Consider the following 27,972-nt stretch of genomic DNA (forward strand, 5'->3'; position numbering starts at 1 on the left):
CATCCGCCGTGGTTGGTAGGGGGGGCATCCGCCGTGGTTGGTAGGGGGGGCGTCCGGCATCCGCCGTGGTTGGTAGGGGGGGCATCCGCCGTGGTTGGTAGGGGGGGCATCCGTCGTGGTTGGTAGGGCGGGCGTCCGTCGTGGTTGGTAGGGCGGGCGTCCGGCATCCGTCGTGGTTGGTAGGGCGGGCGTCAGGGTAGGGTGGGCAGGCATTATACTGGCATCTGTCATGCTCGGGTGGGTATCCGGCAGTCCCTCTGGTCAGATGTTCGTGGGACATAAACTGCAATGAAGCCGCCACATGGTTATACAGAGCTCATGGAAATTGAGGACTACATGGCAGGCTACAACCAGTCCTCTAGTGATAATCTCCTCCTGACAGGAGATTATCAAAACTGCAGCAAGCAGCCCAGTAAGTGACACGTCACTGGAATCAGGGTCTCTGCCTCTACATCATGCTGCTGACAGATTCCCTTTAATAGACCCTTCTACTGACTGTCGGAGCCCCTCACTGACTCTGAATTAGCTTATAACATTATGTTTAATAGCACAGTGTTGCAGCAGTCACATCAGAGTTCCGGGGCCACCAGACAGGGCCCCGCGCACCGCCTCCTCCCACCTGCTGGCATTCCTGGCTCCTTTTTTGTCGAACAGGTTCGGCACGATGTAATTGTTGATGTCAGACCAGTTTTACTAATCCGAATAGGAGGCAAGGATTCCAGCAGCTAGGAGGAGGCTTGCAGATCCAGTGGCCACAAAACACTAATGTGGCCAGTTGTCATCATAGTTCTGCAAATCGATTCACTCATCTCTAATGATAGATCATCAATATCATAGTAGTGAAAACCCCTTTAAGGAGTGCGGCGTCAAAAGTGCCCGTTTTTTTCTTCAGTAGCGAATACACTTGTTTCCACACCGGTCTTCTCCGTATTATGGAGCTGGGATGTCCAGTGCACGACACAAGCAGATCCAGCTGTAGAAGCCAAATGATTAGGTCTTTGAGGTGGGTCGGAACCACTCCTGCGCTCTGCGCTCTGAGCTCTTTGTGCCCCCCTGCAAGTCTCAGAAGCATTGTCACATGACCGCTGCAGTCAGTCTGCGTCCTTTGATCTGCTGCAGCCATCACAATTACATCCATGTGGAAAAACAGATAGGACAGGGAGGGGGGACGTCGGCAGGTTGGAAGGAGGGAGGGGGACGTCGGCAGCTTGGAAGGAGGGAGGGGGATGTCAGCAGGTTGGAAGGAGGGAGGGGGATGTCGTGAAGTTGGAAGGTGGGAGGGGGACGTCAGCAGGTTGGAAGGTGGGAGGGGGACGTCAGCAGGTTGGAAGGTGGGAGGGGGACGTCAGCAGGTTGGAAGGTGGGAGGGGGACGTCAGCAGGTTGGAAGGTGGGAGGGGGACGTCAGCAGGTTGGAAGGAGGGAGGGGGAAGTCGGCATGTTGGAAGAAGGGAGGAGGACTTCGGCAGGTTGGAGGGATGGAGGCTGACGTCAGCAGTTGGGAGGGGGACGTCGACAGTTTGAAAGGAAGGAGGGGGAGGTTGGAGGGATGGAGGCTGACGTCAGCAGTTGGGAGGGGGACGTCGACAGTTTGGAAGGAAGGAGGGGGAGGTTGGAAGGAGGGAGGGGGACGTCGGCAGGTTGGAAGGAAGGAGGGGGAAGTCGGCAGTTTGGAAGGAAGGAGGGGGACGTTGACAGGTTGGAAGGAGGGAGGGGGATGTTAGGAGGTTGGAGGGAGGGGGACGTCAGCAGGTTGAAAGGAGGGAGGGGGACGTTGGCAGGTTGGAGGGAGGGAGGGTGATGTCGGCAGGAAGGAGAGAGGGTGACGTTGGCAGGTAGGAAGGAGGGAGGATGACGTTGGCAGGTAGGAAGGAGGGGGGGGAGACGTCTGCAGTTTGGAAGGAAGGAGGGGGACATCATCAGTTTGGAAGGAAGGAGGGAGGGGGACGTCGGGAGGTTGGAAGGAGGGAGGGGGACGTAGGCAGGTTGGAAGGGAGGGGGACATCGGCTGGCTGGAAGGAGGTTGGGGGACGTCGGCAGGTAGGAAGGAGGGATGGTGACGTCGGCATGTAGGAAGGAAGGAGGGTTACGTCGGCAGTTTGGTAGGAAGGTGGGGTACGTCGGCAGTTTGGGAGGGGGGAGGTTGGAAGGAGGGAGGGGGACATCGGCTGGTTGGAGGGAGGGGGACATTGGCTGGTTGGAGGGAGGGAGGGGGACGTTGGCAGGTCTCTGGTTTAGTGGCTATGGACTACCAGTGTGGCTGGTGGACTCGGGTCCTGCAAATCTTTTTGCTCAACTGTATGGACTATCCACTGATGTAAATGAGCACAGCGTAACATTTAATTTCCCCTGTAGAGGCGCTGCAGGGACCCCGCACACTTGCTAACATGCTTCTCTACAGATAACATTGCTGATTGATCATCGAGCAGGGAGCCCCCAGACTTTTCTGTGATTAGGAAAAACGCAAATTCTTGCCTTTTTTGCTGCTATCGAAGCCAGACCTGGACCCTGCAGTATTTATCAGCCTGCGTCATGTCCAGCATGAGCATGAGCTTTATAACTCGTGAGATATAACGGCTGCACATGGGCCCCATGGGAAGGGGCCACTGCTGAGAACATGGCTCATATACAACCCCTGGCAAAAATTATGGAATCACCGGCCTTGGAGGATGTTCATTCCGTTGTTTAATTTTGTAGAAAAAAAGCAGATCACAGACATGGTACAAAACTAAAGTCATTTCAAATGGCAACTTTCTGGCTTTAATGAACACTAAAAGAAATCAAGAGCAAACAATGTGGTAGTCAGTAATAGGGAAAAAATTATGGAATCACTCAATTCTGAGGAAAAAATTATGGGATCATGAAAAACAAACAAAAAAAACCCTCCAACACATCACTAGTATTTTGTTGCACCACTTCTGGCCTTTATTACAGCTTGCAGTCTCTGAGGCCGGGACTTAATGAGGGTCACACAGGACTCTTCATCAATCTGGCTCCAACTTCCTCTGATTGCTGTGGCCAGATCAGCTTTGCAGGTTGGAGCCTTGTCATGGACCATTTTCTTCAACTTCCACCAAAGATTTTCAGTTGGATTGAGATCCGGACTTTTTGCAGGCCGTGACATTGACCTTATGTGTCTTTTTTCAAGGAATGTTTGCACAGTTTTTGCTCAATGGCAGGATGCATTATCATCTTGAAAAATGATTTCATCATCCCCAAACATCCTTTCAATTGATGGGATAAAAAAGTGTCCAAAATATCAACATAAACTTGTGCATTTATGGAAGATGTAATGACGGCCATCTCCCCAGTGCCTTTACCTGACATGCAGCCCCATATCATCAATGACTGTGGAAATTTGCATGTTCTCTTCAGGCAGTCATCTTTATAAATATTATTGGAACGGCACCAAACAAAAGTTCCATCATCATCACCTTGCCCAGTGCAGGTTCGTGATTCATTACTGAATATGACTTTCATCCAGTCATCCACAGTCCACGACTGCTTTTCCTTAGCCCATTGTAACCTTGTTTTTTTCTGCTTAGGTGTTAATGATGGCTTTCGTTTAGCTTTTCTGTATGTAAGGCCGGGATCCCACATACGCAAGATACGGCCGAGTCTCGCAGGTGAAAACCAAGCTCTGGCACCGGCACTCCGGAGTGGAGCGTGCAGCTCCATGTATTGCTATGCGGCTGCACGCTCCGCCCCGGAGTGCCGGTGCCAGAGCTTGGTTTTAACCTGCGAGACTCGGCAATATCTCGCTGTAGTGTGACTCCAGCCTTAATCCCATTTCCTTTAACCCCTTAATCCCATATGATGTACTATCCCGTCGAAGTGACCTGGGACTTAATTCCCAGGGACGGGATAGTACGTCATATGCAATCGGCCGCGCTAACGGGGGGAGCGCGGCCCGGTGTCAGCTGACTATCGCAGCTGACATCCGGCACTATATGCCAGGAGCGGTCACGGACCGCCCCTGGCACATTAACCCCGCAGTGTTCCAGCGGCACATGTCATGCGATGTGATCGCTTTGCTCCGAGGGTCTCCTACCTTCTTCTCCCTGCAGGCCCCGGATCCAAAATGGCCGCGGGGCTACATCCGGGTCCTGCAGGGAGGTGGCTTGCCAGAGCCTGCTCAGAGCAAGCGCTGGTAAGCCTGCAGCCCTGCATGTCAGATCGCTGACCTGACACAGTGCTCTGCAAAGTGTCAGATCAGCGATCTCACCCTATAACATGGTGCCCGCCAAACCCCCCCCCCCCCCCCCCCCCGGGGCAATGTTGTAAAGTAAAAAAATATATATTCACATGCGTAACAAAAAAAAAAAACCTAAATAAATAAAAAAATATATATTGTTCCCATAAATACATTTCTTTATCTAAATATTTAAAAAAAACTATAAAAGCACACATATTTAGTATTGCCGCGTCTGTAAGGACCCCACCTATAAAACTGTCCCACTAGTTAACCCCTTCAGTGAACGCGGTAAAAAAAAAGAGGCAAAAAACAACGCTTTATTATCATACCGCCGCACAAAAAGTGGAATAACACGCGATCAAAAAGACGATATAAATAACCATGGTACCGCTGAAAATGTCATCTTGTCCCGCAAAAAAACGAGCCGCCATACAGCATCATCAGCGAAAAAATAAAAAAGTTATAGTCCTCAGAATAAAGCGATGCAAAAATAATTGTTTTTCCAGGACGTCCCTCCTGACAGCACCCTGGAGGACGTCCTCCTCCCCTTGCTGGGACAGGAAACACACGAGTTCAAAACGTCCGGTCCCACCCCCAATCCTCAGTGTTTTTCCTGTACCTGCAAGGGACGCACGACAGAAGCTGCGCAGCTTACCGGAGCTCGGGGGATCGTGCGGCTTGCCAATACCCTTCCCCCTGTCAAGAGGCTCAGGGCAGAAACCCTCCAGAGGGGGGTCCCTCTGCTCCAAAGACCAGGAGTGGCGAAGCTCCTGGTGGCAGCCGCTCCTCCCGGTGGGAGGCTCTCGGCTGCGGACGCGGTTCCATGGGGTTCGTCCAGAGCGGCCTGGTGCGGTGTCTTCAGGCGGAAGTTCCCAGGGACCGCGTCACTTCCGGGTTCGCGGCATCTGTTACCGTCACTTCCGGTAACGCTGTATGTGTGGGGGAAGTGTGTGCGCTCCAGCGTGGATCACATAGCGGCTAAAGCGCATCTGTCCGGTGCTGTGAGCTGCGGGGACCTGCTACCTCGGGAATCATGGAAGGAAGCATGCCAGCCGAGGAGGGGGTAAGTGCGCATAGCGCAAACTTCCCTATCTGCACGCACAAGCAGGTTTACCCCAGTACTTCTCCCTATCTTATGTCATTTAAGGATAAGGGAATCCCCGCTGTCCCCCCTGGTCCAGCTAAGAAATCCGGCAAGGCTTCTGGAAAATCCAGTAGATGCCCTATATGTAGCGTGAAGCTTCCGGACACTCATGGGAAAACCTTGTGTGCAGATTGCACATCTAAGGTTATGAGAGACGAGCAGCCCGCACTGTTGTCTGAAATGAGGTCCCTAATACGAGAAGAAGTTCAGGCTTCTCTGTCTAGCATGGTGGAAAAGTCCAGCCCCATTCCCAGCCGCAAAAGAGCCAGACGGGAGCGAGACTTAAAAGAACTGGAGTTTATCTCTGAGGACAAGTCTGACTCTGAAGACCTTCTCAGAAGAAGAGGGAGAGCTTCCTTCAGGGAGCCAGGACCACCAAAGGAAATACCTCTTCCAGGCGGAGGAGACGAATGATCTTGTGCAGGCTGTGCGGTGCACAATGCAGATAGAAGAAACATCTAAGCCACAATCCAGGCAGGACCTGATGTTTGGGGGACTTATGTCACGTCGGCAGACAGTCTTCCCAGTTAGTGAGCATATTAAAGCCATGGTACTCGAGGAATGGAAGGAGGCAGAACGTCGGCTGGTATTGTCTAAAGACTTCAAGGCTCGCCTACCATTCGAGCCGGAAGATGTAAAACTATGGGATGAGATACCCAAAGTAGATGTTCCGGTGGCAAAGGTTGCCAAAAAGACAACTATACCATTCGAGGACTCATCAAACTTGCGCTATCCCATGGATCGGAAAGCCGACATACTGCTAAAGAGGGCCTGGGAATCGTCTGCGGCTCTAATTAAGACCAACATTGCAGCTACCTCGGTAGCCCGGTCTATGTACCTATGGATGGGTCAATTGGAAGAGCATCTCTCTAATAAGACCCCGAGATCCGAAATTCTAAAATCTCTCCCTATAATGAGATCTGCCACGGCCTTTCTGTCTGATATGACGGCTGAATCAGTCAGATTTTCAGCTAGAAGTGGTTCATTATCGAATGCGGCTAGAAGGGTGGTCTGGCTAAGATCCTGGTCTGGGGATAATGCTTCTAAGACCAAATTATGTTCAATTCCCTTTTCAGGTGCAAGGGTATTTGGTCCTTCCCTAGATACTATCCTAGAGTCGGCCTCTGACAAGAAGAAGGGGTTTCCGGAGGACAAGCCTAAGAGGTCTCAGTCCTTTCGGAGAGGTTTTCCCTTCAGGAGACAGTCCGATTTCAGAGGGGGTAGGTCCAATAAAGGATTTAATAGGGGTTCCCATAGCCAGGGTAATAAGAACAGAAGTTTCTTCTTCAGCCCCTCCTCTAAATCTAAGACACAATGACGCCACCCTTATAGGGGGAAGGCTTCGCCACTTTGCGGACAATTGGTCCCGAATCACTCAAAATCAGTGGGTTCTTCGGACTGTGTCAGAAGGTTACAGTATCGAGCTTTACTCCCCTCCACCAGACAGATATATCGTACCTACGGTGGTTACGCGAGACTCTCCCATGATGATAGACTTAATGGATATGCTTTCCTCAGAAGTCATAGTTCCAGTACCGCCACTAGAAGTAGGTCAGGGACACTACTCTTCCCTATTTTCCATAACGAAACCGTCCGGCGACTCTCGCACGATAATAAATCTGAAAGCTCTGAATGCCTGGGTCAGGTACAAGAGGTTCCGTATGGAGTCCATACGTTCTGCAATCGTCCTCATAGATCAGGACGCGGTGATATGCACTCTCGACCTGAAGAGTGCCTATTATCAGTTCCCTGTCCACCCTCTATCTCAGAGGCTTCTGAGGTTTGCGGTAGTTCTGCCGTCCGGGACCTGTCACTACCAGTTCCAGTGCCTTCCGTTCGGACTTGCCTCAGCACCTCGTATATTTACAAAGCTGGTGTCAGAAATTGTTGCTTTCCTGAGAAACCAGGGGATCATAATAGTCCCATATCTCGACGACTTTCTCCTGGTAGCAAGAACACCAGAGATTCTGTCAGATCACAGGAACCGAACAATATCTGTGCTGGAACAGTTAGGATGGGTCATAAACTGGCAGAAATCTGACCTAACTCCGGAACACAGAAAGATCTTCCTGGGAGTGTGTCTGGACTCAGCAAACGGAACCAAAGAGAAAGAAGTAGACTGTTAAGGTATGCTCAACCACAGTCAATATAGAAAATATATAAACACCTTTTATTGCACCTCAAAAATACACATAAAAACATTTAAAATATAGTACATAAGTTAGTACAAAAGACCACACTCCAAAAAATGGAAACTCTCCATAGTAATGAGATGATAACACCTGTGGATACTATCCTGCATATACATCAACAAATATATACAGTCATGGCCAAAAGTATTGACACCCCTGCAATTCTGTCAGATAATATTCAGTTTCTTCCTGAAAATGATTGCAAACACAAATTCTTGGGTATTATTATCTTCATTTAATTTGTCTTAAAAGAAAAAACACAAAAATAATTGTCCTAAAGCCAAATTGGATATAATTCCACACCAAACATAAAAAAGGGGGTGGACAAAAGTATTGGCACTGTTCGAAAAATCATGTGATGCTTCTCTAATTTGTTTAATTAACAGCACCTGGAGCTCATTTAAAAAAGGCAGGATCCTACAAGGGAGATGGCCACCAGATGTCATTCACAACTCCTCCAACTTCAAAGAGCTGTAAGCTGTTTGGGAAGCTTTGAGAAGGAACCGTCACACTCTGGAGAATTGCCATGTCAGGATACTGTCCGACAATGTGACAACGGTTTCCTTTCTGAAACATCAGGGAGGCTCAAGACACCATCCGCTTCAGGAGCTGGCGGGGAGAATATTTCGCTGGGCAGAAAGATCGGTCCTTTCCATCTCGGCAATTCACCTAGAGGGCTCCCAGAACATCATAGCAGACTACTTGAGCAGGAGAAGGGTGTTTGCAACAGAGTAGGAACTCAACCAGGATATCTTCTGGGATTTATGTCTTCGCTGGGGAACTCACGGTATAGACCTATTTGCAAACAGGAGAAATTCGAAGGTCTCAAGATTCTTCTCGCTGAACCCTCAGGATCTTCCGGAAGGGATAGATGGTCTGAGCCAGGAATGGACGGAACCTCTCTCATATGCATTCCCTCCTCTGGCACTAATTCCAGCTGTTCTCAGGAAGATCAAGGAGGATCGAGCTCGAGTTATTCTGGTTGTTCCATACTGGCCAAGAAGGAGTTGGTTCTCTCTTCTAGTAGACCTGGCAATCGAGAGCCCAGTAGAGCTTTCTCTCAGGGCAGATGTAATCCACCAGGGTCCCATGTATCACCCGAACCCAGAGAAGCTCCATCTCTCAGCCTGGATCCTGAAGGGAACATCCTGAAGGCAAGAGGTCTGTTGAACCAAGTGATAGCCACTATCAAGTCCAGTAGGAAGCCTGTCACATCGGCAATTTATCTGAAGATCTGGAGGCGTTTCTGTCTGGAGGGTGGCAGGTCTGAGGTTGCGGCAGGCACTCCCAACTTACCCAGAATTCTAGATTTCCCGCAGGCCGGGTTTGACAAAGGTCTTAAACCAAGCACCTTGAAAGTGCAGATCTTGGCACTTAGCTCCTTTTTTGACTATCCCCTAGCAGCTCACCCGTGGATAGTTAGATTTATCAGAGCCACCCAGAGGTTGCGCCCCACCATTAGACAATTATCGCCTTCTTGGAACCTTAATCTGGTCCTCAGATTCCTCTGTAAAGATAATTACGCCTTGGCTGATAACATGCCCATTTCAGTCCTCACACGTAAAACAGCATTCTTAGTAGCAATTACCACGGCTAAGAGGGTGGGGGAAATTCAGGCCCTGTGCACGAGGGACCCGTACCTCCAGTTAGAGATGATAGTTTAATCCTTAAACTGGACCCCTCATTTATTCCAAAAGTGGGAACGCTTAAAAATAGAAATCAGGAAATCGTGTTACCATCCTTTTGCAGTAACCCTACTAATTCTAAAGAAAAAGCTCTGCATTCTCTTGATGTCAGACAGGCAGTCCTAGACTACCTGTCAGCCACCAACTCGTGGCGCATTGACCCAAATTTGTTTATTTTGTTTGGTGGAAAGAATAAAGGTAAAAAGGCCTCTAAGGCCTCTATTGCTCGTTGGATCACGTCTGTGATCTCTGAGGCCTACCAGTCAGAGGGGATCCCACCTCCAAAGGGTCTCCATGCACACTCTACTCGAGGGATAGCTACTTCTTGAGCCGAGGGGGCAGGCGCCTCTCTAGAGCAGATTTGTAAGGCCGCAACATGGGCTAGTGCAAATACCTTTTGTAAACATTATAAACTTGATGTTTTGTCTGGTCAACATACTGCATTTGGGAGAAAGGTTCTCCAAGCCGTAATCCCACCCTGAGGAAGTGCTTTGGTACTCTCCAGGGTGCTGTCAGGAGGGACGTCCTGGAAAATAGGTATTAAGCTTACCGTTAATGATGTTTCCAGGAGTCCATCCTGACAGCACTGGTAGTTACTTCCCTAGTAATATTTATATGCATGATGTAATATAACCCTGGCATATATGTAATACATTCCTAGCATATGATGTAATATGTTCCTGGTATACGATGTAATATGTTCTATTGACCATTAACCCCTTCATGACCGTGGGATTTTCCGTTTTTCCGTATTCGTTTTTCACTCCCCTCCTTCCCAGAGCCATAACTTTTTTATTTTTCTGTCAATATGGCCATGTGAGGGCTTATTTTTTGCGGGACGAGTTGTACTTTTGAACGACATCATTGGTTTTACCATGTCGTGTACTAGAAAACGGGAAAAAAATTCCAAGTGCGGTGAAATTGCAAAAAAAGTGCAATCCCACACTTGTTTTTTGCTTAGGTTTTTTGCTAGGTTCACTAAATGCTAAAACTAACCTGCCATTATGATTCTCCAGGTCATTACGAGTTCATAGACACCTAACATGACTAGGTTATTTTTTATCTAAGTGGTGAAAAAAAATTCCAAACTTTGCTAAAAAAAAAAAAAAAAAAATTGCGCCATTTTCCGATACTCGTAGCGTCTCCATTTTTCATGATCTGGGGTCGGTTGAGGGCTTATTTTTTGTGTGCCGAGCTGGCGTTTTTAATGATAACATTTTGGTGCAGATGCGTTCTTTTGATCGCCCGTTATTGCATTTTAATGCAATGTCACGGTGACCAAAAAAACGTAATTCTGGCATTTCGGATTTTTTTCTCATTATGCCGTTTAGCAATCAGGTTAATGCTTTTTTTTATTGATAGATCGGGCGATTCTGAACGCGGCGATACCAAATATGTGTAGGTTTGATTTTTTTTTATTGATTTATTTTGATTGGGGCGAAAGGGGGGTGATTTAAACTTTTATGTTTTTTTTTTTTTTTTTTCACATTTTTTTTAACTTTTTTTTTTTACTTTTGCCATGCTTCAATAGCCTCCATGGGAGGCTAGAAGCAGGCACAATTTGATTGCCTCTGCTACATAACAGCGATCATCAGATCGCTGCTATGCAGCAGAAAATCAGGTGTGCTGTGAGTGCCGACCACAGGGTGGCGCTCACAGCTGCCGGAGATCAGTAACCATAGAGGTCTCAAGGACCTCTATGGTTACAATACTGAAGCATCGCCGACCCCCGATCATGTGACGGGGGTCGGCGATGACGTCATTTCCGGCCGCCCGGCCGGATGCGGTAGTTAAATGCCGCTGTCTGCGTTTGACAGCGGCATTTAACTAGTTAATAGCGGCGGGTGAATCGCGGTTTCACCCGCCGCTATTGCGGGCACATGTCAGCTGTTCAAAACAGCTGACATGTCCCGGCTTTGATGCGGGCTCACCGCGGAGCCCTGCATCAAAGCAGGGGATCTGACGTCGGACGTACTATCCCGTCCGATGTCAGGAAGGGGTTAAAGAATTTTTTTCTGCATTTCCTTGAGGTGGTTCTTGTTACAACACTAAGGATTGGGGGTGGGACCGGACCTTTTGAACTCTTGTGTGTTTCCTGTCCCAGCAAGGGGAGGACGACGTCCTCCAGGGTGCTGCCAGGATGGACTCCTGGAAACATCATTAACGGTAAGCTTAATACCTATTTTTCTATAAAATAGTTTTTATCGTATAAAAGCGCCAAAACATAAAAAAATGATATAAATGAAGTATCGCTGTAATCGTACTGACCCGAAGAATAAAACTGCTTTGTCAATTTTACCAAACGCGGAACGGTATAAACGCCCCCCCCCCCAAAAAAAAAAAAAAAAAAGAAATTCATGAATAGCTGGTTTTTGGTCATTCTGCCTCACAAAAATCAGAATAAAAAGTGATCAAAAAATGTCACGTGCCCGAAAATGTTACAAATAAAAACGTCAACTCGTCTCGCAAAAAACAAGACCTTACATGACTCTGTGGACCAAAATATGGAAAAATTATAGCTCTCAAAATGTGGAGACGCAAAAACTATTTTTTGCAATAAAAAGCATCTTTCAGTGTGTGACGGCTGCCAATCATAAAAATCCGCTTAAAAAAACCGCTATAAAAGTAAATCAAACCCCCTTCATCACCCCCTTAGTTAGGGAAAAATAATACAATTTAAAAAATGTATTTATTTCCATTTTCCTATTAGGGTTAGGGCTATGGCTAAGGTTAAGGGTTGGGTTAGGGTTCCACTGTTTAGGCACCTCAGGGGCTCTCCAAGCGCGACATGGCGTCCGATCTCAATTCCAGCCAATTCTGCGTTGAAAAAGTAAAACAGTGCTCCTTCCCTTCCGAGCTCTCCCTTGCGCCCAAACAGGGGTTTACCCCAACATATGGGGTATCAGCGTACTCAGGACAAATTGACAACAACTTTTGGGGTCCAATTTCTCTTGTTACCCTTGGGAAAATAAAAAATTGGGAGCGAAAAGATATTTTTTGTGAAAAAATTAGATTTTTTATTTTTACGGCTCTGCATTATAAACTTCTGTGAAGCACTTGGTGGGTCAAAGTGCTCACCACACATCTAGATAAGTTCCTTAGGGGGTCTATTTTCCAAAATGGTGTCACTTGTTGGGGGTTTCAATGTTTAGGCACATTAGGGGCTCTCCAAACGCAACATGGCGTCCCATCTCAATTCCAGTCAATTTTGCATTGAAAAGTCAAATGGCGCTCCTTCCTTTCCGAGCTCTGCCATGCGCCCAAACAGTGGTTTACCCCCACATATGGGGTATGGGCGTACTCAGGACAAATTGTACAACAACTTTTGGGGTCTATTTTCTCCTGTGAACCTTGGTAAAATAAATCAAATTGGAGCTGAAGTAAATTTTTTGTGAAAAAAAAGTTAAATGTTCATTTTTATTTAAACGTTCCAAAAATTCCTGTGAAACACCTGAAGGGTTAATAAACTTCTTGAATGTGGTTTTGAGCACCTTGAGGGTTGCAGTTTTTAGAATGGTGTCATACCATTGTGTCAAAATGACTTCAAATGTGATGTATTCCCTAAATAAAATGGTGTTGTAAAAATGAGAAATTGCTGGTCAACTTTTAACCCTTATAACTCCCTAACAAAAAAAAATTTGGTTCCAAAATTGTGCTGATGTAAAGTAGATATGTAGGAAATGTTACTTATTAAGTATTTTGTGTGACATACACTCACTGGCCACTTTATTAGGTACACCTGTCCAACTTCTTGTGAACACTTAATTTCTAATCAGCCAATGACATGGCGGTAACTCAGTGCATTTAGGCATGTAGACATGGTCAAGACAATCTCCTGCAGTTCAAACCGAGCATCAGTATGGGGAAGAAAGGTGATTTGAGTGCCTTTGAACGTGGCATGGTTGTTGGTGCCAGAAGGGCTGGTCTGAGTATTTCAGAAACTGCTGATCTACTGGGATTTTCACGCACAACCATCTCTAGGGTTTACAGAGAATGGTCCGAAAAAGAAAAAAAATCCAGTGAGCGGCAGTTCTGTGGGCGGAAATGCCTTGTTGATGCCAGAGGTCAGAGGAGAATGGGCAGACTGGTTCGAGCTGATAGAAAGGCAACAGTGACTCAAATCGCCACCCGTTACAACCAAGGTAGGCCTAAGAGCATCTCTGAACGCACAGTGCGTCGAACTTTGAGGCAGATGGGCTACAGCAGCAGAAGACCACACCGGGTACCACTCCTTTCAGCTAAGAACAGGAAACTGAGGCTACAATTTGTACAAGCTCATCGAAATTGGACAGTAGAAGATTGGAAAAACGTTGCTTGGTCTGATGAGTCTCGATTTCTGCTGCGACATTCGGATGGTAGGGTCAGAATTTGGCGTAAACAACATGAAAGCATGGATCCATCCTGCCTTGTATGGAGCATCTTTGGGATGTGCAGCCGACAAATCTGCGGCAACTGTGTGATGCCATCATGTCAATATGGACCAAAATCTCTGAGGAATGCTTCCAGCACCTTGTTGAATCTATGCCACGAAGAATTGAGGCAGTTCTGAAGGCAAAAGGGGTCCAACCCGTTACTAGCATGGTGTACCTAATAAAGTGGCCGGTGAGTGTATCTCTGTGATTTAATTGCATAAAAATTCAAAGTTGGAAAATTGCGACATTTTCAAAATTTTCACCAAATTTCCATTTTTTTGACAAATAAACGCAAGTCTTATCGAATAAATTTTACCACTATCATGAAGTACAATATGTCACGAGAAAACAGTGTCAGAATCATCAGGATCCGTTGAAGCGTTCCAGAGTTATAACCTCATAAAGGGACAGTGGTCAGAATTGTAAAAATTGGCCTGGCCATTAACGTGCAAACCACCCTTGGAGCTTAAGGGGTTAAGCGGTTTGTTACAGTTCGGTCACAGACGATGACTCCAGTTTCCTCCCATTCGTTCCTCATTTGTTTTGTTGTGCGTTTCCTGTTTTGGAGACATATTGCTTTAAGTTTCTGGTCTTGACACTTTGATGTCTTCCTTGGTCTACCAGCATGTTTGCCTTTAACAACCTTCCAATGTTTGTATTTGGTCCAGATTTTAGACACAGCTGACTGTGAACAACCAACAACTTTTGCAACATTGCGTGATGATTTACCCTCTTTAAGAGTTTGATAATCCTCTCCTTAGTTTCAGTTGACATCTCTCTTGTTGGAGCCATGATTCATGTCAGTCTACTTGGTGCAACAGCTCTCCAAGGTGTGATCTCTCCTTTTTAGATGCAGACTAACGAGCAGATCTAATTTGATGCTGGTGTTGTTTTTGGGTATGAAAATTTACAGGGAGATTCCCTCAGAATTGAGTGATTCCATAATTTTCCCCCTAAAAGTAACCATTACTGACTACCCCATTTTTTGTTCTTCATTTCTTTTAGTGTTTCTTAAAGCCAGAAAGTTGCCATTTGAAATTACTTTAGTTTTGTGCCATGTCTGTGAAAATGTCTACAAAATTAAACAACTGAATGAACATCCTCCAAGGCCGGTGATTCCATAATTTTTGCCAGGGGTTGCAGATTATAATGTGCGTGGTTTACTCCTTTCCATCCACATGTCACAAGTTCTGGCGCATCCGTGAGGGATTTTTGGGAGAGGTGTAGTTATCGCCCCGCTGTCATCAGATTCGTAGTCCTCCCCGCGTCCTGCACTGAGTCTCCGCCGTCCGTCCTGATGTCTGTTATTGTCTGCAGTGCTGAAAATACCATGATGGCGCTGCGGACAATGACTAACCTTAGCTAATCCGTGAGCGCAGCCAGTCACCTCTATTTGGGCAGAGCCGCTGAGCTCCCTGACTGCCTGCAGCGCTGTCTTTAATAACATGTATCGGGAGCAGCGGTGGAGACTCCATGCTGGACCCCGGAGGGGGTATAAAGCTCATTTTTGTTTTTTGTTTTGCACTTTATCTCCCATCGGAGTGATCGCCCTACCGATACGTCATCAATGCGTCAGTCCTGGAGAACAGAGGATAGCCCGGTTGTTTGCAGCGCTGCAGTCCTAGGTGTAAATCAGACAGAAGGTGTGTGGAGTTTGTTGGTGACACCTGCAGTGTGCTGTCCGTATACCACCATACTGTGCACATAAGACCTAAGCACATAATATATAATAGAGGGGGGTCCTGAAAATCTTTTTGCACGTCTGCACGGACTATCCACTGGCAGCCCTGGATGGAGCTGCACTCTCACACCCTATATGTATCAGCCCTGGATGGAGCTGCACTCTCACACCCTGCATGTACCAGCCCTGGATGGAGCTGCACTCTCACACCCTGCATGTACCAGCCCTGGATGGAGCTGCACTCTCACACCCTGCATGTACCAGCCCTGGATGGAGCTGCACTCTCACACCCTGCATGTACCAGCCTTAGATGGAGCTGTACTCTCGCACCCTGCATGTACCAGCCCTGGATGGAGCTGCACTCTCACACCCTGCATGTACCCGCCCTGGATGGAGCTGCACTCTCACACCCTGCATGTACCAGCCCTGGATGGAGCTACACTCTCACACCCTGCATGTACCAGCCCTGGATGGAGCTGCGCACACTTGTCATGTCGGACGCTGTTCAGACTAGGTCGTCCGACAGACAGCGGTAATTCCGCTGTTGACCACTATTTGCTCATTGGCGTCTGCTAGATTTTGTCTAGCTGTTCCGGGGTTACTTTACCTGATCCTCGGATTGGAAGCTGGGCCATTCCCATGGCCTTTAAATAGTTCTCCTGTTCATTGGGCATCGCCGATTATAGCTTCTCTCTTGTGCCTTGTTATCTCGGTCTGGAGTGGAGAGCTGGTTTGGAGATTCGTTGCTGGTGGTGTATTTTCCTCTGTCTTATTTACTCCTTCCTATATTTGTATTTATTTTGCCCTGCACATTTATAGTGTATTCCTGAGTGACTGTGGTGTGGTGTATATTTTCATTTATCCTTGTCTGTGCTAACTGTGGGTACTGGTGTATTACCTCTTCACTGGGTGGAAGGCGGAGGTATCAGCCTAGGGATAATACAGGAGTCAGGGTGAGGTTTGAGGCCTGGACATGCACACCATCAGTGTAAACTCCAGGTAGAGGGTCAGTCAGGATTTCCCTAGTCTGAGGGAAATTGCAGGGGCCCGGGGTAATTAGCTCTCGCTCACCTAGTTTCCCCGTGACATTATAATCGGCCCAACAAAAAAAAAAAAAAAAAAGGGGTTTCTTTTTTTTTGTCTTGTCATGGATCCCATGACTTCCATAACCCGCCTGTTGGAGGCGCTGTCCCTACAGGTCACTGAGTTGAGGGGGGCAGTGCAGCAACAAGGACTAGCAGTAGCTAATGTGCAGGCTGGAGCGGCAGGAAGAGTTGCTGAGCCTAAATTTCCTTTGCCTGAAAGATTTACTGGGGAACGCAGTAAATTTGTTTCTTTTCGTGAAGCTTGCAAACTATATTTCCTCATGCGCCTGATCTCCTCGGGTAATGAGGCTCAGCAGGTGGGTCTGGTGTTGTCTTTGTTAAGCGGGGATCCCCAAGCATGGGCGCTTTCTTTGCCATCTGATTCTGTTGCATTTGACTCTGTGGAGAGTTTTTTTTCTTCTCAGTCTACGATGAACCTGACAGAATGGCTCTAGCAGAATCTAAGATACGCACTATTCGCCAGGGGGAGCGAGTTGCAGAGGATTACTGTTCTGAATTTCGTCGCTGGGCGATCGCTACACAGTGGAATGATCCAGCATTGCGGAGTCAGTTTATACATGGGATTTTTGGAAGGGTTAAAAAAGCCCTTCTGATGTACAAGACTCCTGCGTCTCTAGATTCCGCCATGAGTCTGGCTGTCCGCATAGATCGTCGTTTGCGTCAGGGGGAGCATGAGACGCCGCCTGTGGGAGAAGGTTTAGGTTCACGTGAGGTTGCTGCAGGTGAGCCCACGGAACCTATGCAAATCACAGGGGTGACACATGTCAAGCGTCAACCTCCTGAGCTCAGGGAGCCTGTTTTTACTGTGGTAAAACTGGTCATTTTATTAACATCTGACCTCTGCTGTCTAAGAAAAACGCAACGGCGGAAAACTGCTAGGCTCGGAGGGTGTGGAGGAGACCAATCTGAGCTTATGTATATCCTCCATGGTGGTTTCTCAATGCATGCTCCCTGCTAAGGTTTTTATTGCTGGCAGTGAGCTGCCAATTACTGTTTTTGTGGATAGTGGTTCAGCCACAAATCTCATTGATGAGGAGTTTGCGCACACAGCAGGTTTTAGGGTTGAAAAATTGTCTCATCCTATCCGTGTGGTCACCATCAATGCTGCTCCTCTCTCTCAGGGGGAGATAACTGAATTTGTGGCTGAGGTGAAACTCCACATTGGGGTTCTACATTCCGAGCGGGTTACATGTAAGGTGCTCAGGAATCTTCCTGCACAGGTGGTTTTGGGTTTTCCTTGGTGGTCTATGCACAACCCGGTAATTGACTGGAAAACTCAGGACATAATTCAGTGGAGCGAGTTCTGCCAGGAGAATTGCCTGGCCACATGTGTGGCTGCGGTGACTTCAAGCGTTCCGGAGTCACTTCTGGATTTTGTGGATGTGTTCTCTGAGAAGGGTTGTTCAGAGTTGCCACCACATCGTCCCTATGACTGTACTATCAGGTTTAAACCAGGGGCCAAATTGCTTAAAGCAAGGGTGTTTAACATCTCCGGTCCGGAGAGACAAGCGCTCAAGGATTACATTTCTGAAAGTTTGAGCAAAGGGCACATCAGGCCTTCATCCTCGCCGGTGGCAGCGGGGTTCTTCTTCGTGAAGAAGAAAGGTGGCGGATTATGCCCGTGTTTGGATTTCAGGGAGTTGAACCAGATTACGGTTCGTGATCCATACCCTATGCCTCTGATACCAGATTTGTTCAACCAGGTGGCAGGTGCTAAGTGGTTTACCAAGCTTTGACCTCAGGGGGGCGTACAACCTCATAAGAGTCCGTCAAGGTGATGAGTGGAAGATGGCTTTTAATACCCCTGAGGGTCATTTTGAAAATTTGGTGATGTCGTTTGGGTTGACTAACGCACCTGCAGTGTTCCAACATTTCATCAATGATGTGTTCTCGCATGTTTTGGGGAAATTCGTTATCGTGTACCTAGATGACATTCTCATATATTCTTGCGACCATGATGCTCATTTAGATCATGTCAGGTGTTACAGCTTCTCAGAGAGAATAAGCTCTATGCTAAACTTGAGAAATGTGTATTTTCTGTTCAAGAGTTGCCTTTCTTGGGTTATATTGTGTCTGCTTCTGGGTTTAAAATGGACGCCGCTAAGGTGCAAGCGGTGCTGCGTTGGGAACGTCCTGATAACCTGAAAGCACTTCAGCGGTTCCTTGGGTTTTCTAATTACTATAGGAAATTTATCAAGGATTTTTCCATCATTGCTAAACCGCTAACTGACATGACTAAAAAGGGTACCAATTTCTCCGTTTGGCCTGAGGCTGCTGTGCGCGCATTTGAATTTCTTAAGAACAGTTTTGTTTCAGCCCCCATTCTTGTGCAGTCAGACGTATCAAAACCCTTTGTTGTTGAAGTCGATGCGTCTGAGGTTGGTGTGGGGGCGGTACTATCTCAAGGCTCATCTTTGAGTGGTTTACGTCCGTGCGCCTATTTCTCCAAGAAACTGTCGTCCGCCGAACGTAACTACGATATCGGCAACAGGGAGTTGTTGGCAATTAAGTTGGCCTTTGAGGAATGGCGACACTTCTTGGAGGGGTCGGTACATCAGGTTACTGTTATTACCGATCATAAGAATTTGCTGTATTTGGAGTCAGCCAAGCGTCTGTCCCCCAGGCTGGCTCGCTGGGCATTGTTTTTCACGCGGTTCAATTTTGTGGTCACCTACAGACCGGGGTCTAAAAACACTAAGGCGGATGCTCTGTCCAGGTGTTTTCCGGGGGGAGAACCTCGGGAGGATCCAGTACCCATCCTCCAAAAGGGTGTTGTGGTTTCGCCTCTCACTACCGAGGTTGAGGCTGAGATTGCCGAGCCTCAGGAGGAGGTACCATCTGAGCTTCCCGTCAACAAATCTTTTGTACCGCTTCATCTCCGCCTAAAGGTTTTGGCGGAGCATCATGATGCTGTCCTGGCTGGCCACCCAGGGGTTAGAGGTACCTTGGAGTTGGTGTCACGTCGGTTTTGGTGGCCCAAGATCCGACAGGACGTGGTCTCATACGTGTCAGCTTGTACCACGTGCGCTAGGGCTAAGACGCCTCGCTCCCGTCCTGTTGGCACACTACTTCCTCTTGAGGTACCTAGTAAGCCTTGGACGGAAATCTCCATGGATTTCATCACTGATTTGCCCTCATCAGCTGGGAACATGGTCATCTTGGTGATTGTTGATCGGTTTTCTAAAATGTCGCACTTTGTGTCTTTGCCTTCGTTGCCTAACGCTAAGAGTCTGGCTCAGGTATTTGTGCAGGAGGTGGTCAGACTTCATGGGGTTCCGTCTGACATCGTGTCTGAAAGGGGGTCTCAGTTTGTGGCAAAATTTTGGAGAGCATTTTGCGCACGTCTGGGGATCAAGTTACCTCATTCTTCGGCGTTTCATCCTCAGTCAAATGGTCAGACTGAGCGTATGAACCAAAATTTGGAACAGTACTTACGCTGTTTTGTCTCTGATAACCAGGAGGAGTGGTCTACCTTTCTTCCTTTGGCTGAGTTTGCCATCAATAATCACCGCCAGGAGTCGTCTGGGGAATCTCCGTTTTTTTGTGTTTACGGGCTACATCCTCAATTTTGTACCTTGAGTCAGAGGGGCTCTTCCGGCGTTCCGGAGGAGGACCAGTTGGGGACACAATTGTCATCAGTCTGGAGGAGAGTTAAGCAGCGCCTGTTGAGTGTGGGTGCTAGGTACAAGCGTGTGGCTGACAGTAGGCGTGTGCCAGGTCCGGACCTGAGTGTGGGTGACTGGGTGTGGTTATCCACAAAAAACATAAGACTCAAAATACCGTCCCTTAAATTGGGTCCACGGTTTATTGGTCCATTTAGGGTCACCACCGTCATTAACCCAGTAGCGTACCGATTGGAGCTCCCTACGGTGTATAAGATACACAACGTGTTCCACAGGTCTCTTTTAAAGAAGGTGGTAGGTTCTGTGGACGCGGCGCCTATGCCACCTCCAGTCTTGGTGGATGGTAATTTGGAGTTTGAAGTTTCCAAGGTGGTTGACTCTCGTGTAGTGCGTCGCACTTTACAGTACTTGGTACACTGGCGTGGTTATGGGCCTGAGGAGAGGTCCTGGGTACCAGCCTCGGACATTCATGTGGATCGGCTGGTCAGGTTTTTTCATCGTCGGCATCCAGACAAGCCGGGTCCTATAAGCCGTGAGGGCCCTGGGGTCCCTCGTAGAAGGCGGGGTACTGTCATGTCGGACGCTGTTCAGACTAGGTCGTCCGACAGACAGCGGTAATTCCGCTGTTGACCACTATTTGCTCATTGGCGTCTGCTAGATTTTGTCTAGCTGTTCCGGGGTTAATTTACCTGATCCTCGGATTGGAAGCTGGGCCATTCCCATGGCCTTTAAATAGTTCTCCTGATCATTGGGCGTCGCCGATTATAGCTTCTGTGTTGTGCCTTGTTATCTCGGTCTGGAGTGGAGAGCTGGTGGTTGGAGATTTGTTGCTGGTGGTGTATTTTCCTCTGTCTTATTTACTCCTTCCTATATTTGTATTTATTTTGCCCTGCACATTTATAGTGTATTCCTGAGTGACTGCGGCGTGGTGTGTATTTTCCTTTATCCTTGTCTGTTCTATCTGTGGGTATTGGAATATTACCTCTTCACTGGGTGGAGGGCGGAGGTATCAGCCTAGGGTTATTACAGGAGTTAGGGTGAGGTTGGAGGCCTGGACATGCACACCATCAGTGTAAACTCCAGGTAGAGGGTCAGTCAGGATTTCCCTAGTCTGAGGGAAACTGCAGGGGCCCGGGTATTTAGCTCTCGCTCACCTAGTTTCCCCGTGACAACACCCTGCATGTACCCGCCCTGGATGGAGCTGCACTCTCACACCCTGCATGTACCAGCCCTGGATGGAGCTGCACTCTCTCACCCTGCATGTACCAGCCCTGGATGGAGCTGCACTCTCACACCCTGAATGTACCAGCCCTGGATGGAGCTGCACTCTCACACCCTGCATGTACCAGCCCTGGATGGAGCTGCACTCTCACACCCTGCATGTACCAGCCCTGGATGGAGCTGCACTCTCACACCCTGCATCTTCCAGCCCTGGATGGAGCTGCACTCTCACACCCTGCATGTACCAGCCCTGGATGGAGCTGCACTCTCACACCCTGCATGTACCAGCCCTTGATGGAGCTGCACTCTCACACCCTGCATGTACCAGCCCTGGATGGAGCTGCACTCTCACACCCTGCATGTACCAGCCCTGGATGGAGCTGCACTCTCACACCCTGCATGTACCAGCCCTGGATGGAGCTGCACTCACACCCTGCATGTACCAGCCCTGGATGGAACTGCACTCTCACACCCTGCATGTACCAGCCCTGGATGGAGCTGCACTCTCTCACCCTGCATGTACCAGCCCTGGATGGAGCTGCACTCTCACACCCTGCATGTACCAGCCCTGGATGGAGCTGCACTCTCTCACCCTGCATGTACCAGCCCTGGATGGAGCTGCACTCTCACACCCTGCATGTACCAGCATGTCAGCACCCAATCCAGTTTTAGTGTGCCACCCAAAATTTAGGCTACAAGGGTCCCTGTTATGGCCAGAGAAGTGGGACACAGTGGGCTGAATTTGGTGATTTTGGCATTGGAAATTCTACCATTATTTTTTCGGTGGTGGTCTCTCTCTCTGATCCGCAGATTGGAGGAGGTCGCCCCCTTTTTACCTGGGTTCAATGTCATACACACTGGAATGGCTGCGCCTGATATTGCAGCCACAATTTAGTTACCGTAATCATTGGGGGGTGCAGGGAGTTGGGGCCCCCACTTTTTATATATTATATATTACCTATCCTAGCCCCATTAATAAAGGTGGGTTTTATGGGATTTTACAAAACGTGGCCAAGAATAGGGATATGAAATAAATGACTACAGTTAGTCCTCGGGTTACAACGGTCTCGAGTTAGATCGTTTCGTGGTTACAACGCTTTATACGACGCCTCATTCCGACTTACACGGTTTTGCGTCGTAAGTTGAACTACATGCAACTACGTGCAGTGGCAGAAGAATAGAGTCCAGTACTGTACACTGTACCTGGTTACAGGAGGAAAACGAGTCTCCTGCACGCCATAACACCCTAATTATGTAGGGTACTGTGTTAGGATAGGTGTTTGGATAGGCTAAGTGTTTGCAGTACTGTACTGTTATTATGGTACAGTACTGTATGATTGTATGGTCCGACTTACATCGAAATTCGGTTTACGACGCCGTGTAAGAACGGATCAACGTCGTAAGTCGAGGACTACTTGTATTATCTTCCTGCAGCGTTGTTCTAGCAGTCCACGTCGTTCCTGCCGTCATGATCCTTTCTATAAGTTGTGTGAGCACTGCAGCCAATCACTGGCTTAAGGGGTCACAAGCCATACATGCAAATATCGTACTTAAGGACAGTGAATGGCTGCAGCAGTTACATGAATGATATATGGCCAGTAATTGCTGCAGTAACGGCATGGACCACCAGAGAGGAATGAGAGCTTCAATAAGTAAGGAATGGTTAGGTATTTATTTACATGGGTATCCCCATCAACAAAATCCTATCCCAATATGTAGTAGGTGTAGTAATAATATTAGCAAATGCCTCCAATTAGAAATGTAGTATAGTTCTCCTGATTAGCTATGTTGCTTACCCCATGTGCAGGGCATTGCAGTAGCTTAGGTATCTATGGTTACGATCACTAACAGCTAACTGACACTATGAGTGGGGTTAACCATGGATACCTAAGCTACTGCAATGTCCTGCATATGGGGTAAGCGACATAGCTAATCAGAAGAACTATACCCCTTTAATAATGAAAAATTCAAATCCTGGACTTTTTTAATGTATACATGAGAGGACCCTGTGCCTCTTCTTTGGCGGAGAGAGGGTCTTGTATGTTCTCCATGTCTGTTTGCACCAAACATAGCCCCCTATTCACCTTTAGTGGTCTCTGAGTCATACATTGGCAGTATTTATTTGGAAGCTTTCGTGACACATACCCTTCCATTGGACGACTCCGACATATGCTAATGCATAGACATTATGTTTTTTAAGTATATAGCACAGAGGCGCCCAGTTTACGCTTTCCTATGCAGTTAGTGGAAACCTGTCAGCTAATTTTTATGTATAGATCTAGTGCATGCCTGCACAGGTGGTTGTCCCCTTATAAAAATTACACCTTTTTTGTACAGATCTGATGCACCAGTCATGAGAAATCTACTATGGAGAACATATGAAAATCAGGCTGGGGGCGTGTTAGTGCACCTAAAAGCAGCATTCCAAGTGCACTGACACGCCCCCTGTGCACTTCCTGCCTGATTTTCACACGGCTTGTACACTAGATTTCTCATGACTGGCACATCGGATCTAAGTAAAAAAGGTATCATTTTTATCAGGGAGCAAGCTTCTATACAGCCATACCCCTGTTGTTATATGTAAAAGGTTCCAAGAAAGATTTGCCAAAGTACAAATGAATCGGGGCAGAGGCCTAAAGGGCGCACTATGGTCTGTGTGGACATGTTTGACCTTCTCCAAAGCCAAATCTCAGGTGCAGCACGTTCCGGGCCTCGGGTCTACGATCTGCCTATCATATACGTGTAGCTATAGGGTGTTAATCCCATATACTGGCGGTAACGTACCGCGCGGCTCTTGCTGTGTCCCGGACAGCTGGCGGATGCAGCTAATCTCTCGCAGAAACCACAATCTCTTTCCGCTGTGATGGTTGTGCAGCACTCGATAGAAGCGCTAATAAATTGCCCTAATCCAGATCCGTGAATGAACCATTTGTTTCTCGAGTCCTTTTGTTGACGTCGAGCTCGTTAATGCCAAGCCGGATAATGCCTCTGTGGGCACAATAGCTTCTGCCTGAGAAGCGTCCTGGCACCCGGCTCTGCGCCGCTCCTCGTGATATTCCGGCAGGGAAAGCCTCGTGCCAGACGCAATCCATTGTAGGACGATTCTCAGGACTCTGCCTCGCTCTGCGCTGACAAGTGACATTTGTGGCTTTAGCAATCTTAATAAGCAGCACATTGGCAGCGCCGGCCCGCAGCTCGCCTACTCATGGCAGAGGCAACGGCTTTGTGTGCCGGACCAATATTAAAAGGCAGCTCCCTTCCTATGGAACCAGGTAGTTAAATTCATCCCGGTGACAACCATCTGTCTTATTCCCATTCACAAGGCACCAGACATGATATGGCGGCCCTCGCTATGGGTATGTACTATGAAAGCATGGCGGCACTCCGTACTAGAAGGGGAGAATATCTCCATACTATGGTATCTAATGGTACATTCCCATTTTGAGTCCACACGTGCCTCGTTCTCAGGATGTACGGTATCCCTACTTTTCACCAATGTGATATTCCGCACCCTCTGGGGACACACATTGCCACAGGGAGGCACGACTGACAACGTGGCACCACGCTCGCTCCCAACCATTCATTTGCAAGAAGTTAGAGCTTCTAAACAAAGCCACCGATCATCCTCATCTGAAAAGTGGCTTCTGCTACGTCTGCATGTCCGCCTCCAGTAGGCGTTCATGCCGAAAATGATGCACGGCAGAGCACGCTTAGCTCTGCCATCACCGTTCTAGTCTATGCCCCTGTCGACTAATACATCTGAATCCCGTTTTTCAGGGGATTTGGACGTAAGCCCCGACTTGGCCACCGAAAGTGTGCCGGAACCAATGTGAAAGCACCATTATCCTCATGTAGATTCTCCACCCGACCAAGGGACAATTAACCTCAGATTTTGTTTTCAGCTAATGCTCTTGTAAAAACGTATTGTGTGTGAACACACCTCTAGGTTGGGGCTACATATCTCCTTGGTCCTTAACACATTTTGCTTGGCCGATGTGACTTCTGACTCCATGACTACATCATGAAAGTAAATATGGTCGACGCGGCCACAGTAAGCAGTTTGCAAGAAATCCTGATTTGTGGGAAATTTTGACTCTAATCTTTTTTAACTTGATGGATGCAACTTCTGAGTATTGAGTTCCATCACGGCACGAAGTGATGTCGCATAGTTCCATCTTCGGCAACGCCCTGTAGTTCCAGCCGGTTGTCACTATTAGTGATGGACCAAATATGATCGGATGTTCTCAAGAGTCGATATGTGATTTATGTTCTTGTTGTATCTCTGTAGGCATTTCAGTAGGACAATGGAGGAGCTTGTCCATGACCTTGTGTCAGCCCTGGAAGAAAGCTCAGAACAGGCCAGAGGATGCTTTGCCGATACTGGAGATCACTCCCGAAGTATTTCATGTCTCCTTAAGCGGCAAGCACGGAAGCGGAGGGGAAGGAAGAGACGATCCGAAAATACTCATCACCCCTGGGAAACGGGGCACTGTCTAAGTGATGGCTCCGACTCCAGTCTAGAGGAACAGAACAAGGACTACAGGGAATGCGCCAGTAATAACAAAAAGGACAGCGACTCGGACGATCAACTGCTATTAGCCAAACGGCGACCCTCGTCCAATATTACCAATATCCGTAGTAAGAGGCCTCTGTGGCACGAATCGGACTTAGTTGCCGATACCTTAGCTAGCAGGACCTTGCGAAGGAGACGGAAAGTGAAAAGGATGGCCATCGACCCACCGTCCGACGTCACCAGCACCTTGACCCTGTCTCGAGATCAGGCCATGGACAATGACTCCAAACATTACCAGCACCTGGAGTTATCCAAGAATAAAGTGAAGAAACGGAAAATTGCTCCTCTCAGACACGGGCCGGAGGTTCCCGACGAGGGAGTTGTGGTGGAAGGAGAAGACATGGGGCACGGAGCTAAAGACAAGATGGACTACGAGGAACAGAAGGGCTCGGATGAAAACATGAGTGACAGGTGTGTTTGGGTTGGAGGGAGGGACAATATGTGAAAATATTATATGATGATAGTAATAGGAGAGACCACTTTAAAAGCGTTTACTTAAAACTTTCTGCTATAAAAAGAAATCCCCCAAAATGAGTATTACTCACCGTCCCCTGGTCCGGCCCTGCTTCGGTCTCTGTTGTTTGTCTGCAGCGCTGACGTCACTTTGACATCGTTGCAGCCAATTACTGCTCTGCCCGATTGTGTAGTTGTGGTTGGACCCCTCTAACCGATCACAGAGACTACCACCGATCCTGGGAGATGTCTAAAAAGACTTTCATTGTCTATGGGACTGCCGGAGATACAAAGCGCAGCTCTCGGCTTTTTCTGCCAGTCCCAGCGACAATGAATGGAGCGGTGGCCACACGCAGGACTAGTGCTCCATCCTGATGGGGCATTTTATAGCTCCGGTATCGGTGGGGTTCCCAGTGATCGGCCGATCACCAGTCAGGTGGCTATCACCTAGTCAATGGATTTAATGTTGGGAATAACCCTTTAACAGGGGCCAGTCTGGCTAGTTATCCCATAGGGTTTAGACTAGTCCTAGAGACACTGCTTGATAAAGGTTTATACCGAAACGTCGCCGCAGTTGGCAGATTAAAGCTGTAAGTTTTTTTCTTATCACTGACCGTTGTGGCGCTGTCCTCTTTTTTACATTATGGATTGGACTTTTTAGCTGGGCTGACCCCCTGGCAAGGACTTGCGTCCACAGGCCTAGGACGGCTGTAAGGGACATAGGGTGCGGTTTAACCTATTTTTTGCATTAGTCCTAGAGACACGTCTCTTTCCCGCACTTCTTAATTTTTAATGCCACATTCAGGCTTTATTGAAACGTTTAAAAGGACTGAACCGAGTGATTGTCTGCAGTGGTATAGTGCTGCCATCATAAACGGGGTAGTGGCAGAGAAGCAGCGCTAGGGCGGCAGGGGATAATCCTTAGGAAATAAGCTCCCTCTAGTGGTGGCTGGAAGAAGAACATCTATCTTTTAAAGGGGCCATGTAAAAATATATTAACCGATATATACATAACAAAAAAAGTCAGCCTACTTGCTCATTTCTCCCCTGACAATCCCATGCAGCCCTCCTGGTCACATAATGGCCACTTGTAGACAATCTGTGCCATCAGTGACCATGTGCCACCCTGCCAATGGTACATAACATGACCACTGATTGGCTGCAGCGGTCACATGCTTTACATTTGTTTAAGAAAAAATAAAAAGACTTTGAGGCCAGCTAGATTGTTTGGGGAGGAAGAAAAAAAAAAGAGCAGTGTTAGGTTTATTTTTTCTCCTTATAGAATTAACCATTTTTTTCCAGGCTTGTACAATGCAGGTTCCTTTTTTTCTTTTGGTGGGGGGTCTAGGATTGTAGAGGCAGGAGGGGGGTCTGGAGCGTCTTTTTCCCGTTCTCCAGCCCTCACGTTCTGGGATCAGAAGGAAGGAGCAGCGCTGCTTTGATGGAGGCAGGTAATAAGAATCCATCACTCGTGTCAGCGCCTCCTCACATCTGGCTCCTTGTCAGCCTCCCATTAGATTCCCGAGGTTTTAGGTGCCAAAAATAATCCTCTCGGTTGTTCATAAAAGCGCGGCCCGTGCAGCGCCGTCACAAACGCCATCTCTCCTTAAAGGAGGACGCTTTCTCGGAATGTTCTGTGTATAGAAATATTTACTCTCGTGATTAATCTTTTCTTTTTTTTTCTGTTT

At 47.8% G+C, this 27,972-nt stretch overlaps 1 protein-coding gene across 6 annotated transcripts in view; it reads left to right on the plus strand.

Annotated features, from left to right (window-relative positions):
- Nucleotides 1–27,972, plus strand: part of GPATCH2 (G-patch domain containing 2) — a 164,306-nt gene that overhangs the window by 1,063 nt on the left and 135,271 nt on the right. For all 6 annotated transcript variants that reach the window (XM_077282256.1, XM_077282257.1, XM_077282258.1 and 3 more), the window contains exon 2: nt 25,547–26,242. In XM_077282256.1, coding sequence (XP_077138371.1) covers nt 25,547–26,242 — 696 coding nt within the window. The remainder of the gene's footprint in view (nt 1–25,546; nt 26,243–27,972) is intronic.

Source organism: Ranitomeya variabilis, chromosome 2 (genome assembly GCF_051348905.1).
Source record: "Ranitomeya variabilis isolate aRanVar5 chromosome 2, aRanVar5.hap1, whole genome shotgun sequence".
Lineage (NCBI taxonomy): Eukaryota > Metazoa > Chordata > Amphibia > Anura > Dendrobatidae > Ranitomeya > Ranitomeya variabilis.